Source organism: Euphorbia lathyris, chromosome 8, assembly GCF_963576675.1.
Source record: "Euphorbia lathyris chromosome 8, ddEupLath1.1, whole genome shotgun sequence".
In the NCBI taxonomy this organism is placed as follows: domain Eukaryota; kingdom Viridiplantae; phylum Streptophyta; class Magnoliopsida; order Malpighiales; family Euphorbiaceae; genus Euphorbia; species Euphorbia lathyris.
This window is the reverse complement of record NC_088917.1, coordinates 68,307,036-68,325,473: the sequence shown is the minus strand read 5'-3', so window position 1 is coordinate 68,325,473 and position 18,438 is coordinate 68,307,036. Positions and strand designations below refer to the sequence as shown.

The window sequence follows — 18,438 nt, the reverse complement described above, 5'->3', positions numbered from 1 at the left end:
TATATACATAATACAATTACATATAATCCCAAAACATATTACGAAAATCAATACTAATCCAAACAAATTAAGAGTTTTTGGATTGAGTTTAAATTTGGAGAAAATTACAAAACTGGATCAAATGAGAGGCCCATTTACATATTTAACCCATTTACTCATCTTACTACATATCTAGACTGATTTTGTGTGACTTTCCCATAATACCCCTAACCTTCCCACTTCCCACCACTCGCGAACGGCCGCTCCCCCTATCTCCTTGGTTATGCGAAAAGTTGCTCCTGCATTAATGATTTCAAGACTTTTGATCTTCATTTCTTCCTTTAAATTGCACGAAATCTGCACTATTTCGTCAAAATCACAATGATTTTCTCTTTTTCCTCTCTTCATCTCTTGATTCTGCAACTTCCCAACCCTAGAAAACGAAGCCATTGTTTTTCATCTTCATGTTCGTTGCTTGGTTTCTTTCTTCTTGTTACCATCAAAGAAATGGTTTTTTTACGTTATTTCCTTCGTTCTTCCCATGTTATCATATTGTTATTGTCGCTTTTGGGGGTGAAAGGGGCGAAAAATGTAAGTATCTGTTATTTTTTCTGCGTTTTTTTTATGAATACACTTCGTGAATCGATGGTTTCGCGAAGCTTTGCGAAGAGAACGAGTCTGGAAAGTGACGATCTACTTCGTGAATCGATGATTTCGCGAAGATCTGCGAAGAGAAAGATTCTGAAACGTATGGATCTACCTCGCGAATCGATTAGTTCGCGAAGTCTGCGAATAGATCTTCACGTTTCTAATCTCGCAGACTTCGCGAAAGCATCGATATGCGACGTAGATAGTCACGTTTCAGACCTTGCAGACTTCGCGAAAAAATCGATTAGCGAAGTAAAATTACTTCTTTCCCTGCATATTTACATTCGCATGCTTCGCTAATCTTCATTTCGCAAAGCCAAAGTCGTCTTTTTCCCTGCTTAACACGATTAATTTTTTCTGAAGGTGGTTGAATACGTAACGTCCCTTTCTGGAAGGCGACGTACTGGGCTGCATGGGAGATGATTTTCCTTCCTGTATAGGGATTAACTTCCCTGAAGATTGACACATTCACTCCTAAAATATTTGGTTAGGAGAGGTTGTGTCAATCTTGGGGTGCACCATGGGACACGTCCATCCCATGGTGCTAATCTTCAAAGTGAACCTAACTAATCTGGTACCAATTGTAAATCGGATGAGTAATCTTGGTGTGCACCGTGGGACACGTCCATCCCAAAAGGTCTGGAAGTCCAGACCTTCTGGGATGAGAAATGGAAGTTCAGACCTTTTGGGATGGATGTGTCTCATGGTGCACACCAAGATTACTCATCCGCTTCAAAATTGGTACCGGATTAGTTAGGTTCACTTTGAAGTGATTTGTTAGGAGTTTATTGTGGCAATCTTGTTGTAAATTTTGATAATGTTATGATTTGAATGTTATTATTGTGGCAATCTTGTTGTAAAGTTTGATAATGTTATGATTTTAATGTTAGAATCCGTTGTTGTTTGCCATTTTTTGTTATATACCACTTCGCGAATTAGCTTCAAAACATATCCAGCCTTCGCATATCCGAACTAAATTCATCCAGCAAAACAAACTTCAGCTTCGAACTAAATTCATTAAGTAAATCCAAACATTAGCTTCGCAGGCTTCGCATATGGTCGAATCTGCGAAGTCAGACGGAAGGGAGACAGACGCGCGTAAATATTGAGGGTATTATGGGAAAGTCACACAAAATCAGTCTAAATATGTAGTAGGATAAGTAAATGGGTTAAATATGTAAATGCGCCTCCCATTTCAATACTGTAATTTTCCCTTGAATTTGAGGTAAACACCGACTGCAACACTGTAATTTACTCATCTTAATACTAATCCAAATTGACTCATCTTAACATGAACACCGACTGGAACACTGTAATTTATAGGTCTAGCTAAAGCTGCCAAAAACGGAAACATCTGTCGCTTACAGCCAAACCTTTGTTAACTTGTAAATTTGGTACTTTTCGTGTTTTCCAGACGAAAGAAAATAAAATAATTGAAGTACACAAATTTCAGTCTTAAACTTTCTATCAAATTTTCTGCCATTACTTTTTTCCCTCCCTGTTCTCTGTTTCTGCACACTCGTAAAAGCAGAGAGCAGTTGTTTTCACAGTTCATATTCTACTGAAGGAGTATTGATTTCTCCGTCAAGCTGAAAGTGCAAAATATGGAGTCTCTGCTTCTTGGATCTACTCCTATGTGTTCCTCACTTACTTCTGGTATCCCTTTCTGTTTAACTTGCGATAAGAGCACTGTGCTTCTAGTTTTGCTTGTTTTGAGCTCTCTCCTTTTGTTCTAACTTTGTTTTTCTTCTTCTTATAATAGGTGGGAATTGCTGGAGTAGTAACAATTTCAAATTGGGTCATTTTCCAGGTAACCTCTCTTTACTCTATTCTACTACTTTCAGCTTTCTAGTTAATCATTTCATTTCTTATTTATGATTGGCCTTAACTATCGCATGAGCTTTTAGAGACCTTTTAGTTAAATCGGTTACATTATATGGTATCAGAGCAACTTGAACCAAACGATAGCGCATTTGAGTCCGGTCAACCTCATTAATTTGTGGAATTAAAAACACATGGCGGACGGGTCTCTGTTGTGCACGCTGCAAGCCCATGAGGAATTTGCGTGTGGGGTGTGTCCGATATTAATATAAGATCTATGATTGGTTCTTAACTGTCAGCTTGAGCGGTTGGTTAAATTGGTTCAATGACATTGTATCAGGTCCTCGCAGACCAAACGGTCTGGGGGTTTGAGTCCTGACAACCTCATTAATTTGTGGAATTAAAAACACATGGCGGGATGGGCTTGTGTTGTACACGCTGCAAGCCCAAAAGGCATTTGCATGTGGAGGTGTGTACAACTTGAAATGGCCGGGTAAAATTTCTGGTTTTCTTTTCTGCTTGGGTATTTAGTTGTTATGTGTCTAGTTCACGGTCAGTTGTTTACCATGTTAATTGGATTTATTGGTAGAAACTTATGACATTGACATATTGTTGTGTATTGATTATATTGGTAGAATTGGTGATAGAGCAATTGGATGTTCTGAATTGGGTTTATAGGTTTTGGTCTATTGTGTTCTTTTGTTGTCCCACCTGAAATTTTCTGTAGCAAAATAAGTAAATAAGAGATGTTGAAAATGAATGGTATGTTGAGTGAAAAATTTAAGGCGTGCCTTTTTGATGGGAAAGTAATTTCAATGTTTGCTTAACAATTTGAGTCATATGTTAACTCATATCATAGTAAAAGTTGACCCAAAATAAAAAAAAATCTTGTGCTATTTGATGAACTTCTAGAAGTTTTTTTTGTTTGAGTTTTGGCCTAATTGTTGATGTAAGAGATGTTGAAGTAATGCTAGTGAATGAAAAGTTGGAAATGGGGGTAGGGAATGGCCTAAGCAAACTTGGAAGAGGGTGACTGAGAGTGATATGAGTTTATTGGAGATTGAGGAAAATATGACACTTAATAGGACGGAGTGGAGGGAGAGAATTTATGTCATTGACACGACTTGATTTCACGGTTTCGTATGACGGTTCATGTTAGCCGACCCCGAATCATTTCGGGACTAAGGCTTTGTTGTTGTTGTTGTTGTTTGCTCTGTCAATTTTGTTAAGGAGGGCATGCCTAAAGATAGATTAAAGCATTGTCTGTATTAAAGCAATGGCTACGACCATATTTGCTCTTCCACTAGATATTATATATGTTCCTTATTGTCTTAAGCATAAGGAGGAAGATGGAGAAGATCCATGTATCTCAACTGAAGATGGAAGAAGGGACAGACATTAGAAATCATCTAAAAATGCCTTCAAATTGATCCATGGGAAAGAGTTGACTTTAAATTTGAAGAGGAAGATTCACTATGTTTGCTTTTTCATTACTATTATTATGTATTGCTGACTAAATTGTGAGCGGAACACTCTTGAGATGGAAGGGTGATGTTGATTATCATGCAGAGTGAAAATGTCAAAAAGCTGACTTACAATTCTGATTGAAAAGCTTTTTTCAGAAGTTCTAATCATATAGGACTATAAAGAAATGTGTGAAGTAATTCTAGTTAGAGTCAAGACTAGATCAATAATGAACTTAAGAAAGCAAGAAGTTAAGGAGGAGATCATCATTTGTTTGGTAGTTATAGTGTTTCTGGATATGGGACGGTCTGGTGATGGGATGCTCTATGTTGCACGGACACTTCTCATTATTAGCGTTTCCAGATTTCATGTCCGTGTCCATGTCCGTTTCGTGTCCGTATTCATTTTCGTTTGAAGACTATTTTATAAAGGTTATGTTTTAAAAATAATGTTTCCGTGTCCGTGCAACATAGGCTATTATCTACTATATATTTTCTCTAATTCCAGATTGTATTAAAACACGAAAGAATGAATTTTCAGCAAGATGAGTTTACTTCAATCGAAGAGATCCAGAGTTCTTCGTAATGAGCTCTGGATATTGTTGGTACGTTCCAAATCACCCAGGAAGAAAATCTAAGAAGCACAATTTGCAGTTTCAAGGCCAATTTATTTCCAGTTCATTGTTATTTAAGTAGATCTTAGTCCACGGTCCATAACATAGATCGTCTTAAATTCCCTTGGTTGTCTCAATGATTCTGATTTAAGCATTTTTACCTTTTTATTTTCATGTTGTAGCTTGGGTTTCACTCTTATCTGATAGCAATATGCTGTTATAACAGGTTTTGCTGCAGCAGCTAAAGTTTCTCGTTGCAGCTCATGGAACACTCTAAAGCATTCTCCATTTCGACATCATCTTAGACATAGTCTTCAAAAATATCAAATATACTACAAAAATGATGCCAGTTTCACGGTGCGTGCTGCCTCTGGACAACCTTTTGAATCCGATGCTGAAGTCTATGATACTAAGAGTACTTCAAAACATGTGCTCAATGCAGTAGATGCTTTCTACAGATTTTCACGTCCTCACACCGTTATTGGCACAGTTAAGTTGAAGCTCAATCATGTGAATCTGCTGACAATAATGTTTATTTTGACTTGCTACCGGCTTTCATGGTTGTTATCTATTTAAGTGTTGATTTGATTCATTACAAGGTCCTTTTAAAATAAATAAATATCTAAAGGGAGAATTAAGGAGAAACAAAGAGAAGGCTGAGGCTCGCTCACATTACTGTTATTCTGAACAGGCATTGAGCATCGTGTCGGTTTCTCTCCTTGCAGTCCAAAGGCTCTCAGATCTTTCTCCACTATTCTTGACGGGGGTGTTGGAGGTGATGTGGAAATAACATTGAGTCATATTTAAGAGCTCGTTGACATCTTTGTTTTATTTAATTTCTTGTTTGAAATTATTGTATTCAGGCTGTGGCTGCAGCTCTCATGATGAATATATATATTGTTGGCTTAAATCAGTTGACAGACATTGAAATAGACAAGGTAAGTTATACATGTTGTGTCTCAAGGTCTCCTTAAGACTTTAATTGATATACCTGAAGAATCAAGGCATTAATATTGGTGAAAAATCGTCTTCGGGGCATGGGCGAGTATTGATGCAAGCCAGTCTCCGCCCACTTTTCCAGGTTACGCTATAGGCTTAATAAATAATTACACACTTAAACTTGTCACTTTTTTGCGGTTTGGCACCCTGAACTTATAGTTGGACTTATCACACAACTAAACTTGTCAATTTTAGACCTTCAAGACCCTTATTTGCTGATTTGGCAAGCTTCAAAGCTGACATGGCATTGTCGAGTTAAACTTCCACTTAAGCATGTTCCATGTCACTGTCAGCAAATAAGGGTGTCGGTCCGTTGGAAGTCCAAAATTGACAACTTTAGGTGCATGGTAGATCCAAGTATAAGTTCAGGGTGCCAAATGGCAAAAAGTGATGAGTTTAGGTGTGTAATTAATTATGTATTAACCCATATTATATATGGTGTCTTCCAACAGGAAAATCACATGATAGACACATTTTTCTTAAACTGATTAACAGTCTAGAGACCTTCTTGTCTGTTGTAGTTACTAATGGAAATTGATCATGTAGTTTGATAGGTTTTGATTTGCCCAATTGATGTTAGACAATTAAAGAAAGTCTCTTTTCACTTTCTGGGAGGAGGAGGAATTAATTCCATAAAAATGTTAGATAAATAGATAGGCTTAGTTCTATTTTCTTATTATGGAGGTTTGCTTCATGCTCCATTGCAGGTTAACAAGCCATACCTTCCATTGGCATCTGGAGAATATTCATTGGTCACTGGAATCATGATTGTTGCAACTTTCTCCTTAATGGTATTTATATTTCGAGAATTTATTTTTTCGGTATTCTTCCTTCATTATTGTCATGGAACCGGTTGAACTAAAAGCTCGAACTGATAGTTAGAGCTCCACTTCATATTAATAGCTGACACACCCCCACACACAAATGCTCACTGGGCTTGAAGCGTGCACAACACAGGCCCAAATTACCATGCCCTGCAAATAACTCAACAAATGGGGCTGCCAGGAATCGAACCCTGGACCTGTTTTATCACACTGGCTCTGATACCATGTCATGGAACCGTTTTAGCTAAAAGCTCGAGCTTTTAGTTCAACCGGTTCCATGACAATTATGAAATATAAAAATATTCACATACATGCATAAATACATTGTATAACTCCTTATAGAAGAGTACTGATGATTGTTTTTCTCTTTCAGAGTTTTTGGCTCGGATGGGTTGTTGGTTCATGGCCATTATTTTGGGCTCTTTTCGTCAGTTTTGTTCTTGGAACAGCATATTCAATCAATGTAAGTTTTGACAAAATATGGTTCTCAGTTAATTCCTGAACACTTAAACAGGAAACTTTCATAAAAAAAAATAGGAAACTTAGTGGACAACACATCACGTAGCTTAATTGTAAATTGAAATATCAATTTCGTATACAAAGTTGTATTAGAGAACACACAAACTCCTACTAGCTATTTGTATTTGCTAGTACAGTTAATTTACGCATCCTTTTAGTGTATAAGTTGCTCTTAAGATGGATATTTATGTCTTCGTCGCATCAACCTTCCGAGAGTCGCAATCTTTCTATCTCACCTAATGAATTTCGCCGAACTATTTTGTTATTTCAGCTGCCACTATTGAGATGGAAAAGATTTGCATTAGTTGCGGCAATGTGCATCTTAGCTGTTCGAGCAGTGATCGTGCAGCTTGCCTTTTATCTCCATATGCAGGTGCTTCTAATTAAAATCTTCTATAGAATAGACGTTGAATCCTAATTTAGTCCCTTGCATACTCAACTTCTTAAGCTCTCAATTTCCAGACCCATGTGTTCGGAAGACCTGCTGTCTTTTCCAGACCTCTCATTTTCGCAACTGCATTCATGAGCTTCTTCTCAGTTGTTATAGCATTATTCAAGGTAAATATATATCTATTTCTAATGTAAACAAATCACTAAAAGTTTTCCACTTGGTTTCATGCTTATTTTGAATTTTTTGCTTAAACTTTGATTTGTGTAGGACATACCTGATATTGAAGGAGACAAAATATTTGGTATCCGGTCATTTACTGTGCGCTTAGGCCAAGAGCGGGTTAGTTTTCAATATCTAAATCAAATGCAAACTACTTATAAGTTTTAGATTTAGTAATAGGTTTTGGCTGTTTGTAATTTACCTTGGCAGGTTTTCTGGACCTGCATTTCTCTTCTTGAAATTGCTTATGCTGTTGCTATTTTTGTTGGAGCTGCATCTTCGTGCACCTGGAGCAAGTGTGTCACGGTAATTTGATCTTGTTCTTAACCTCAAATTCACACGTTTGGACTATAGCCTTTATTCTTGTGGCATGGATATATGTTATTTACTTTGGTAATTTAAAGTTCTTGTTCCATGGGTTTAGGTTCTGGGGCATGTGATCTTGGCTTCACTATTGTGGGTTCGTGCCAAATCTGTTGATCTTAAGAGCAAAGCTGCAATAACTTCCTGCTACATGTTTATTTGGAAGGTATGTTTCTGCATTGACACGGAAAAGTTTACAGATGAAGTCCTGAACTTTTCTTCTTTTTGCAATTAGGCCCTAATACAGTCAGACCTGTCCTATTAGCTCTAAACTTTTGACTTTAATGTAACCTGCTGGTATAGTTATTAAAGGCACATAGTGTACTAAGGCACAGGGGTCCTGGAGCCTTGGACGCGCTTGAGTGACACAAGGCATACTAAATGAATAAAAATATATAAAACCATAAATGATAATATTTGAAATATAAAGAAAAAATAAATTCTAAAACCAAAATGCGAGAAATAGTAAATCGTAACAATATTATTAACTATAAATTCTAACATGCGATAAACTCCATATTCTAAAGTTGAAGTGTTCAACTAAATAGTAAATCCTAAGTTGACTCATAGCTACTTGTCATCAAAAGTCTCCAAATTCATCACTCATCACCATCACCCTTCTCATCTCCAACATCATCAAATCTCTTCAAGGATCTGATGTTCATCATACTCACATACAAAGTCAGTTTCCCGTTGTGTATCTGCACCTTTTTCTTTTTACTTTGGAACTAGATATGTCTAATCCAATAGTGGACATTAAACCCTAAAAAAACCGTGACATATAGCCGCGCCTTTCCGCGGCTTTGGTGATAGCATTTACCTTTGGGGGTGCTAGGTACTCAGCCTAATTCCTTCTGCCATTGGAGCTTTAGGCACGCCTTTAACAACTATGGCTGGTATGGACAAATTCCTGTTAACCAAGCATCAATTAGCACCAAGTATCATGTACCTAGGTAGATTTTTTGCTCTTGGATTGAATTGTTACAAATAGTTAGGCAGCCTTAGCAAGCTTGAGAAAGTTTGGTTTACGAACATGCTAGTTATCCAGAGAAAACTTGATGATCTCTTAAAGAAATGTTAGTAGCTTGTTAAGAGAGAACTTAACTCCATAATCTCTTAAAAATGGAATTTGTCTGAAATTGCTTGCTAAATAAAATACACTGGGAAAGTTTTACTGAGGATGTGTCTGAATGTGTAAGAAATTATTATAGAAGTTTTATCTGATTCCCTTTTTGTATTTGCAGCTATTTTATGCAGAGTACTTGCTCATACCACTTGTAAGATGAGTTTAAGGAGTTCATAGACAAAGCAGTTTTAGAAAAAATATTCATGTTTTAGAAAAGATGATGATCTACACATTGTGACTGATAGATACTATGTTTCTACTAAATGAACATTGGTTCCACTACATATTTTTAGATGATGGGAAAGTTAAATCATGAAAACAAGTATCAAATTATGTCATTTTGGATAATCAATGGATATTGAATAGGGGATGATGATAAGTTTGTGTTTAAGGTTATTATGAAGATTGATTTCATTCTCCTCCTTGAAATTCTAGCACAATTTTACCATTTTTCAAGAGATGCCATTGGTAATTTTGTTGTTGTTGTTGGTATTGACTTATGTTGCACGGAAACTGAAAACTGAAACGGATGTCGAGAAACGTTATTTCTAAAAAAATACAATTAGGAAACAGTAATGGAAACGGAAAAGAAACTGAAACGAAAAAGAAACATGGAACACTACTTAATGCAATATAGATATCGACTTAATACCGACCTAGAAAAGGGTAAAGTTGAATCAGGATTTCCATAAATTAAGCTAGCATTTCTATCATAGAGGAAACATTAGACCATTTTGTACATTTTTTCCTAATAACATTGGAAGAAATTTAACTTTTATATTTTAAAAAAGACAGGTCTAATTTGACTATGGAATTGTTTTGAAAAGCCTAGATATACTCTTAAAGTAAGAAATAAATATAAAAAAAATTCTTGCTAGTGTTTTTAATTTGGAGTAATATTGGATTCAGAGTATATGTAATAATTTTGGGCTCGGGTTTTAAACTATAAAGCAAGACTTTTATACGGATTTAGTGTGGTGTGTAAGAAATGTAAGATGCCATTCTTATCTTTCAATAAAATAACGATGTGATGTGATGTGTAAAGTTTTTCCTATATAAGGAGATCTTTTGTAAGATCATCATTTTGTCCCTTTTGTAAAATACCATTTGTATAATAAAAGTTATGTACTTTCTTAATTTGATTTAGTCATTTCATATCTTAAATAATAATCATGCAAGGACCATGTCGTGACCAGTAAAAGTATAAGCGTTCTTGGTTTTGGTCCGAGTAAGGGCAAAAAAGAAATTTTAAATGAGTTTATTTTTTACACTTTAGTAGTCAAATGCTGATTTCATGTGCTTTTTGTATTTTAATTCTAAATAGAAGATACAAAATGTTTAGTAAAAATTCGAACCACTAAACAGGAATAATTGCTGTTTGTTTTTATTTTTCGGAATTGTTTTTTGCATTTTAATTCTAAAAGGAAGACATGTTTGGTAAAAAATCAAACCAGTAATATCAAACAGGAATAACTGAACCCTAATAACCAAATGATTCTAGATCTACGGTTCCTAAATATAAAATGAAAACGATTTTAGTTTCTAAACCCTAATTCCAATTATGAATAGGGTTAAAAAGTCTGAAAGAGTTTTGTGGATTTTTATATTTTATCTAAAAATAAAATGCGCTGGATATGATATGATGTGTTGGATTGGAACTTGCTGAGAAGAAAGTGAAAGACAGTATCTTATGAAATAAATTTTGTGGGGCTAATTGATAATAAGAAGCCCAAATTGGGCCAAGTTACATCAACTCATCTTCACAACTAAACTGCCATCTAAATTGTAATAATTTCAACTTTTTTACTAGTTTTTTCTATTAGTTTGATGTAAAAAAAGTAGATTGGCCCTAAATTTATAAGACCGTCTCGTTAGCATTTTAAACTTGCAAATTCTTCCTATAATTTCGCTGCTTGGACTTAGGGACGGATCGAGAGATGGGGTTTGGGAGGTTTGAGCACCCATTGATCACAGAAAAATACTAAAAATTTTATATAAACTATGTGCGGACTTTAGTTTTTTTTAGGTAAAAACATCTAAAAAATATTAATTTAATAACTATAAATCACGAAAATCCACCACAAACACCCCTTATTAGTAAACCCTGGATCGGTCGCTGCTTCAACTATTTCACTTTCTCAATTGGAAATTCTTATCGAAAATTTCTCTATCTTTTATTTTGATTTGTATTACTTGAAATTCTACTTTGCTTTCTTTGTTAATGCAAGTGGCTTTTCTTAAAAAAGAAAAAAGAAAAAATATATTCAAAATGCCCCAAAAATATGGATAATGAAATAAGGTGCATCTTCTTTTACATGAATGATCCAGTTGTGGCCCAGATCCATCATAAACACTACATTGCTGACAGTATATTTCATTACAACTATAGTATCTTGTCACATATTTTAGTCATAACTATTAATTATAACAAAAAATATTTCTTTACAAATAAAATTTATTGTAAAAATTAAAACAAATAAATTGTGACAATTTTTTTTTTCTAAATGGTCACAAAATTAATTTTTGTGAAAATACAAATGTATTATAATGGCCCTGTTTGGGAATTAGCTGTTAGCTGATTACATTAGCTGTTAGCTATTGGCTGATTACATTAGCTGATTTGACTAGCTGTTTGTGTAGACCTGTTTGGTAAAAATTAGCTTATTGATAATAGCGGTTTGTGCAAAAAGACGAATAAATGCATTAATTTTGGCGCAGGAGAAGAGAGAATCTATCTATTAGGGTTAAAGAAGTCCATTAATTTTAATATTGCAAAACGCTAATTGAAAAAGCTCCCTTTAAGAGCTTTTTCTAAATTAGCGTTTTCATCCCAAAACTCTCTCCCAAACCTCTCTCCACCAAACACTCCAATTAGCGGTTTGTCAAACCTCTAAAGTTGGTCAAAACCGCTATTTTTCTCCCAAAATGCTATTTACCAAACAGGGCCAATATATGTTCACATAAATTTTGTTAGTTATAAATAACAAATCATTATTACAAAATCATTTATCTATTTGTAATAATTTTAATTAAATTATCACCAATTTACCTTTTTGTGATAATTATAACCGAAAAAAAATCTTTTGTTTCAATAATGATTTTTTGTGAGAATTAAATTATTGTTATGATTGATTTAATGTAGTACTGATAGTGATATATCTTGAACTGACTTGTGAAAAAACAATAATTAATAAAATTAATTTTAAGGCAAATATTTGTGAGGTACATGTAAAATTTCATTTTAATCCATTATCTTATGTATAAAATCAATATGATTACTCCATAGAAAAAGATTGAGATTGAGCTAATTAATTGAATTCTTCTACTTTGAAGCTACGTCTATGACAGCAATTTTTCCATTTTATTTATTATCCTTTCTTTAACAAATTTAAATAATTGCTATATTATAAATCAATCTACCAATTTCTAATTATTATTATTAAGTTTAAATTTTATTTCATTCAACTATTACATCATGTATGATTTAACTTTTAAATTAATTATTAAGTTAATGACAATTAAGAAGTCTAATTAATCTAAAATTAATGGAGAGGTCAATGGATTTTGAAGTGGTTGAAACGATGTTTAGAGGCATGCATGCGACTAGACTTGTCTTTTGAATAGGCTTGAAAATTACTGCTCTTTTGTTTACTCACTTTATAGAAAAGTGACATTTCCTAATAAAATCTTATATTAATTTGATGACATTAACATCACAATACCTCCAGCTCAACTAAAAAAAATGTCACGTTAAACCTTTTAGCGATAAATTTTATAGTACTGAATTTTATGTACCGATTTCTCCAAATTTGTCGCTAAAAAAGGCCATACCGATAAAAATCGTTCCTCTACAAATTTTAGTCATCCCTTATTGTTAATTGGTGTTGCATTAGTGATATGATTATTAGACTAACAGAGTTATACCAAATAAGCTAACTGTTCAAATAAGGGTATATTTGTCTGTCATTAACAATTACGATGACATATTTAGTAGTTTATTTGATATAAAGTGTATGTGCTAAAACAGATAAATATAATGACATGTATATGTATATTAACACAAAGTGCCTGTTTGGAAAATAACGATTAACTATTAGTTGATTATCTTTTTTGGTTAGCTAATTGTGTAAACTTGTTTGGTAAAACTTAACTGATTGTTTATGGAGTAAAATGAAAAATAAGGATACAGTAAAACCTTTATTTGAAGTTAAATGGTAGTAATTAGAGGTAAAAATGTCATTTCAAAGAGATAGAACAATAAGCTAATTGAAAAAGTTTATAAAACCAGCATTTTCAAAATTAGTTTTTGAACCCAATAAACTCCATTCAAAGTTTGACGAGTCAAAACATCTAAATGAGCTTAAACCTCTCATTTTATCTCCAAAACTATTTCACAAACAGGGCAAAAATGGAAAAAGAAATATTTATAATCTCAGCTACAAGATTAGTTGACTGATACCAACCCATAAAAGAATCTGAGCCACAAAATAAGTTGACCATCCCATTATAAATTGAAAGTGAGCACATATGTCACATTTCTATGCTAAAACACATTGTTTTTTACAATAGTTATTTTTGTTAGTAAATGAGTATCTACTTTTAAGAAAATTCCAACCTCTCAAATTTTTTCATTAAATTTGGAAACAAACATGTCCTGAATGTAATGAATTAGGAGAAGACTAATGATATAATACTAATTTTTTGTTTTTTGTTGCAACAAGTTGAGGAAGAACTTAAAATTTGAGCAAATAGATTTGGGAAAGCTTCATACGTGTTAATCTTCCTAACCAATATTATAACAACCAAAACCGTAGTAAACAAAGATAAAACGACAACTGCTTAATTTATTCACACATCAACCCACTCTTTTTAAGGAACCTTGTTTTCAAAGTTGAAATCTGGGAACCTCTTCTTTCCATGTCAAAAGCGAATTCTCAGTGTTCTTTGGATCTTGATTCACTCATTGGACTAAAATATTTGTGATAGCCTTGTTGCCTCTCTTCACCATTGATAACTTGTGGAAAAATCCTTGATCGGAGTACTTCCCTGTGAGGCGCCGTTGGGATCGGCTGGGGACACTCCGATGCCAAAGTCAGTAATATTTCTGAGAATAAACTGTAAGCACAAAAGTAGAGAATCAGTAAGTGTACATTTGATCCTAGGAAGCTGGGGTATTTATATAGGTTTTTGTAACCTTCAGCATTAATGGGGAAGCAGGTGAAGAGTCGTGTCATTACTCGTCTTTAATTGCTATCAATTCTCCATTAATCCCAGCATTTATCATTAAAACCCTCAGAGTTGAGGTATTCGAACAGTCAAGTCTTTATTCCCCTTTAATGGCTATTAATTGCCATTTAATTGTATTTATTCCCATTCATGGATGGTAATAAAGGCGCCTTTTGGTATTCTTGGATCCGTCAAGGCGTATGTACGCTCTCCTTGAGAACAATGGCGGGTCTCCATTACTCGCTCTCATCGGGCGTATCTCGTTATGGCGTATCTCGCCATGGTCCACGTGGTGTGGCATAATGCTAGAAACTCCTTCATTTTCCTCATTATTTGCATATTCACTCCTACATTAATTATCATTAATTCCACATTAATCATGCATAAATATCTCTTTTAGAAGGAATAATGGTTTGCCATTATTTCTATTAATTTTCCCTTATTCTTTATTCAAGAATAATTTGGGTTGTTATCAGAAGCCCCCCCTAAAGGTATAAAAAGCTCTTTAGGGCTGTCTAAATGGTGTTTTATTTTTCTATCTTGGAGGAAAGTGGACCCGCCCTAGATGGGGGATCATATATGGAAATGATGCGCCTTTTGGGGCTTCCTTATACGGGATCTTATGAACAAGATCCGCCCTATGTGGGATCATATATGGATATGATGCACTTTTAGGGGCTTTTGCTTCCTTGTGGATAGGTGGCCAACCGTATCCATTGTTATCCTCTAGGGGCTTCTTCAGAGTTATATTTCCTTTAGAAAGGGAATAACCCGCCCTTTATGGGACCATTTGTTCCTACGACATAGGATTATGATTCGCCTTAGGGACTTCTTTTGTTCAGTTCTGCCATATTGAGGAGAATGACCCGCACTTAGGGATCAGTAAGAATGATCAGCCATTTAGGGACTTTTGTGCATTTTGTGGAGGCGAGACTTTGTTATTTCTATGATGAAGATGAAGATTCATTACTTTGATGAAAACGAGACTTCATTGTTTGGATAAAGACGAGACTTCATTAATTGGATGAAGACGAGGCTTCATGAATTGGATGAAGACGAGGCTTCATGAATTGAAAGAAGACGAGGCTTCATTAATTTGATGAAGACGAGGCTTCATTGTTTGGAGATGAAGACGAGGCTTCATTACTTGGAGATGAAGACGAGGCTTCATTATTTGGAGATGAAGACGAGGCTTCATTATTTGGATGAACCCTTTGCTTTCCAGAACTATTTTTACTAATGCATTATATCTTTTAGCAAGTAATTTTCTAGAATCTGGTTTAGGATTTCTCTGATTGTTTAGGGTAGGTGGCCAGCCGTACCCCAATGTGTGAACCTTTGTGAAGGTTTAGAAGCTGTTCTATTCCTTCTAGAGGAAGTAAAGCTGCCTAGGGGATCAACTTGCTACCTATCTTTGAGGTGAAGCGATCCGCCCGTGGGACTTGTGAACCCTTCTTTGGGAAGGGAGTGAGAGAGTGTAAAGTCCTTGCGTCCAAGGAATGTTTTAACTCTTTCTCGAATGGTGATCATCTAAAGATGGATCCGCCCATGAGAGTGTTCTCCTATCTTTGAGGAGAAAGTAATGATCTCATGTTTGAGACGATTTTAACCCGCTTTTGATGGTGGTCAATCCTTTTCCTGTCTTTGAGGAGAGAGTTGAGCTCATTTGAAAGCTCTTGAGGGTCTGTGCTTCTTATCTTTATGGAAAGATTGTCCTATCTTTGAGGTAATTGATCCACCTGTGGAACTTTTCATTCGCTAGCCACTGGGCGTATATCAGCACTAAAAGCTAGGCAAATGAATATAAGAAGTATGGCGAGAAAGAATAAATTATAAAATATAGGATACTATAACAGTTTAATGCACATATAAGAATATGTAAAAATACTGATTTTTAGGCCCATGGTTCCGTCTTTTCTGAGCAACTAGAACCGCATCCTCAATGATGTTTAACTTATGAGTAATCACATCTGGGCTGACTCCTGTGGGGATCTCATTCTCCTATGCAAATACGCTTTCAGACTCAATGAGAACTTTTTTAACATCCTCTTTGATCTCAAGTTTTAATCCTTTGGCGATCCGCACCCGCTTTCCATCAGCAATAAGGAGCGTTTCTGTGTCGCCCAAAGCTGTAGTGACAAGTTAATATTTCTCACCTTCGTCCTCTTTGGATTGTGGGCGGATTGATAGTGACGCCGAGTATAAGTCTCTTTAGCCACCTTTTGGTTCCCGCTAATCATTACTCCTCCTTTGCTGGTGGGAATGTACATTGTCAGACGACGGATGGAAATTAGGGCTGCAACCTCTAGCCCTTGGTCTGGATAGTGTGACCCGTCACTCCAATGATGTCAATAATGGTTGTTTCTATTTGGATCGGATCAACCTTTAGTTTGGCGAATGCACCTTTGGTGATGACATTGCGAGAACTGCCCGTGTCTTTACGCGCTTTATTTTATCTCCCATCCTTGAATCGCCATTGTTACTACTAATGCATCTGCATGTGGAGAGATTACTGGACCTGTTTCTGCAAAAGGAGCAATAGAGGGATGTTTTATCCAGAGCGGATATTTTTGCTTTTTCCACGGGTGGCTGATACACTGGTCCATCTGCTATGACATTAATGACACTTTTGAATTTATTTTTGGGATCTGTCTTCTGATTGTCATCTTGTTATTTGTTATTCTGGACAAAGCTATCTAGTTTGCCAGCTCCTAGCAAGCTTTAGTGTGGTGGCCAACCTGTAGTACGCTTTGGCGTTTCTTCCAACGGTTACATGCTCCCCTCCTTTGGGTTCGTGATATGTAATGTCCCGCTTATATTGAATCTTTTCTTTTATATTGTGACAAGTTGGAAGCTTTAAACATTCTGTCCGCTTCGTACCCCAGGATCTGTGCTGTGAATGGCGAATTCATGTTAACTTGATGGCGTACCTTTCTGCATTGTTCTCTTGTCTATATAGAGTGGTATGCCCTCATCTTTCAATCTCATCATCCGTGTGTTCAATGTTGAATCGTGGTGGTAAATCCGGCTCTTGATCTTGATATCGATCATATTGAGGTTATGCTTGGAGCTATGGTTTAACGCGGATGGATGTTGTCACAACCGTGGGAGCCATTTTATCTAGCTTCGAATATCTTGTCTCCGCATCCTTTAACATTTTGCTAACATAATAGATGGAGAACTGCTGACCTTCTTCTTCTTGAATAACCACGGTGCATATAACTTTATCCATGACAGATTGATACAAATGCAGGTCTCCCCTTCAGATTGGTCTGCTCATCAAGGGTGGTTCTGCTAGGAATTATTTTATACCTTGATATGCTTGTTGACAATCTTTCTAGTATGATGATCCGCCCGTTCAACCTCTGGATCTTTCTCACCCATTGTGGGGTTTTCATTTAGGCGCTCTTTTCACCTTTTTCCTCGCATGGCTTTTATTTAGGCGCTCTTTTCACCTTTTTCCTCGCAGGGCTTTTTACTTTATCTGGATTTGCTCTAACTCCTTTTTTGCTAATGACATAGTCAAGGAATTTTTCTGAAGCGACTCTGAATATACACTTCTCTGGATTGAGCTTTATTTTTCATGCTAGTGTTTGGCACTGGTTGCATTATTAGCAATTCCCTTGTACCTGTGGGTTAGCACTGAAAGAACTCTAAAAGTGGGGCATACCCTGTCCAGTATTAAAAGATTGTGGTAAGGCATAAAAGCTATATTCACTTACCTTAGGGATCAGTGGCTTGATCCACGGAACATACTTCATAGCAAAAGACTGTTTGCATTAGCCTTTTTGGCAAATATCATGTATAATGCAATGTCTCTTTATGAAATTTTTAGTTCATCTTGGAATCAACTTAATAATTCCTTCACGTTGGTCCCTGACTCTAGAATGAACTTAGTCAAAGGATAAAACCGAGTAAATATTATATGTCAAACAAATTCATAATAGAATTTTAATTTTGCTTGTTTTAATAATAATATCACGTATAACGGTCATAACCATAAAGATTGCTACTGCACATGAATATCATAATGAATTCTTAATAAGTAATCATAATGAGAATGGTTTAAGAATAATGTCCTTTTGTATTTCAATGCACATTAATATCCAAGATAGCATATTTATTTTAAACGTCATAAAAGTTATGACATACTATATTGGGTAAGATATCTTACATAGTTGCTATTTACTTGCAATTAATATTGTGCATCCATACATTAATGGCATTCAGAGATCATTAAAGCCTC

The 18,438-nt window shown here is 35.4% G+C and overlaps 1 protein-coding gene across 1 annotated transcript; it reads left to right on the top strand.

Annotated features, from left to right (window-relative positions):
* Positions 1 to 1,958: 1,958 nt before the first annotated feature.
* On the top strand, positions 1,959 to 9,388 carry LOC136203840 (homogentisate phytyltransferase 1, chloroplastic). The gene is made up of 13 exons (XM_065995070.1): positions 1,959 to 2,283; positions 2,390 to 2,437; positions 4,752 to 5,014; positions 5,217 to 5,300; positions 5,389 to 5,463; positions 6,232 to 6,315; positions 6,722 to 6,811; positions 7,139 to 7,240; positions 7,330 to 7,425; positions 7,526 to 7,597; positions 7,688 to 7,783; positions 7,902 to 8,006; positions 9,085 to 9,388. The coding sequence occupies exons 1-13, from the start codon at positions 2,232 to 2,234 to the stop codon at positions 9,124 to 9,126; spliced, it is 1,209 nt and encodes a 402-aa protein (XP_065851142.1). The 5' UTR covers positions 1,959 to 2,231; the 3' UTR covers positions 9,127 to 9,388.
* The last annotated feature ends 9,050 nt before the right edge of the window (positions 9,389 to 18,438 follow it).

Bases quoted from the DNA above. Each gene is read 5' to 3' on its own strand.
- LOC136203840 (XM_065995070.1), top strand. From the start codon at position 2,232: ATGGAGTCTCTGCTTCTTGGATCTACTCCTATGTGTTCCTCACTTACT. The intron at 7,241-7,329 runs GTGCTTCTAATT...CTCAATTTCCAG, and splicing joins CCTTTTATCTCCATATGCAG to ACCCATGTGTTCGGAAGACC. The intron at 7,784-7,901 runs GTAATTTGATCT...CCATGGGTTTAG, and splicing joins CCTGGAGCAAGTGTGTCACG to GTTCTGGGGCATGTGATCTT.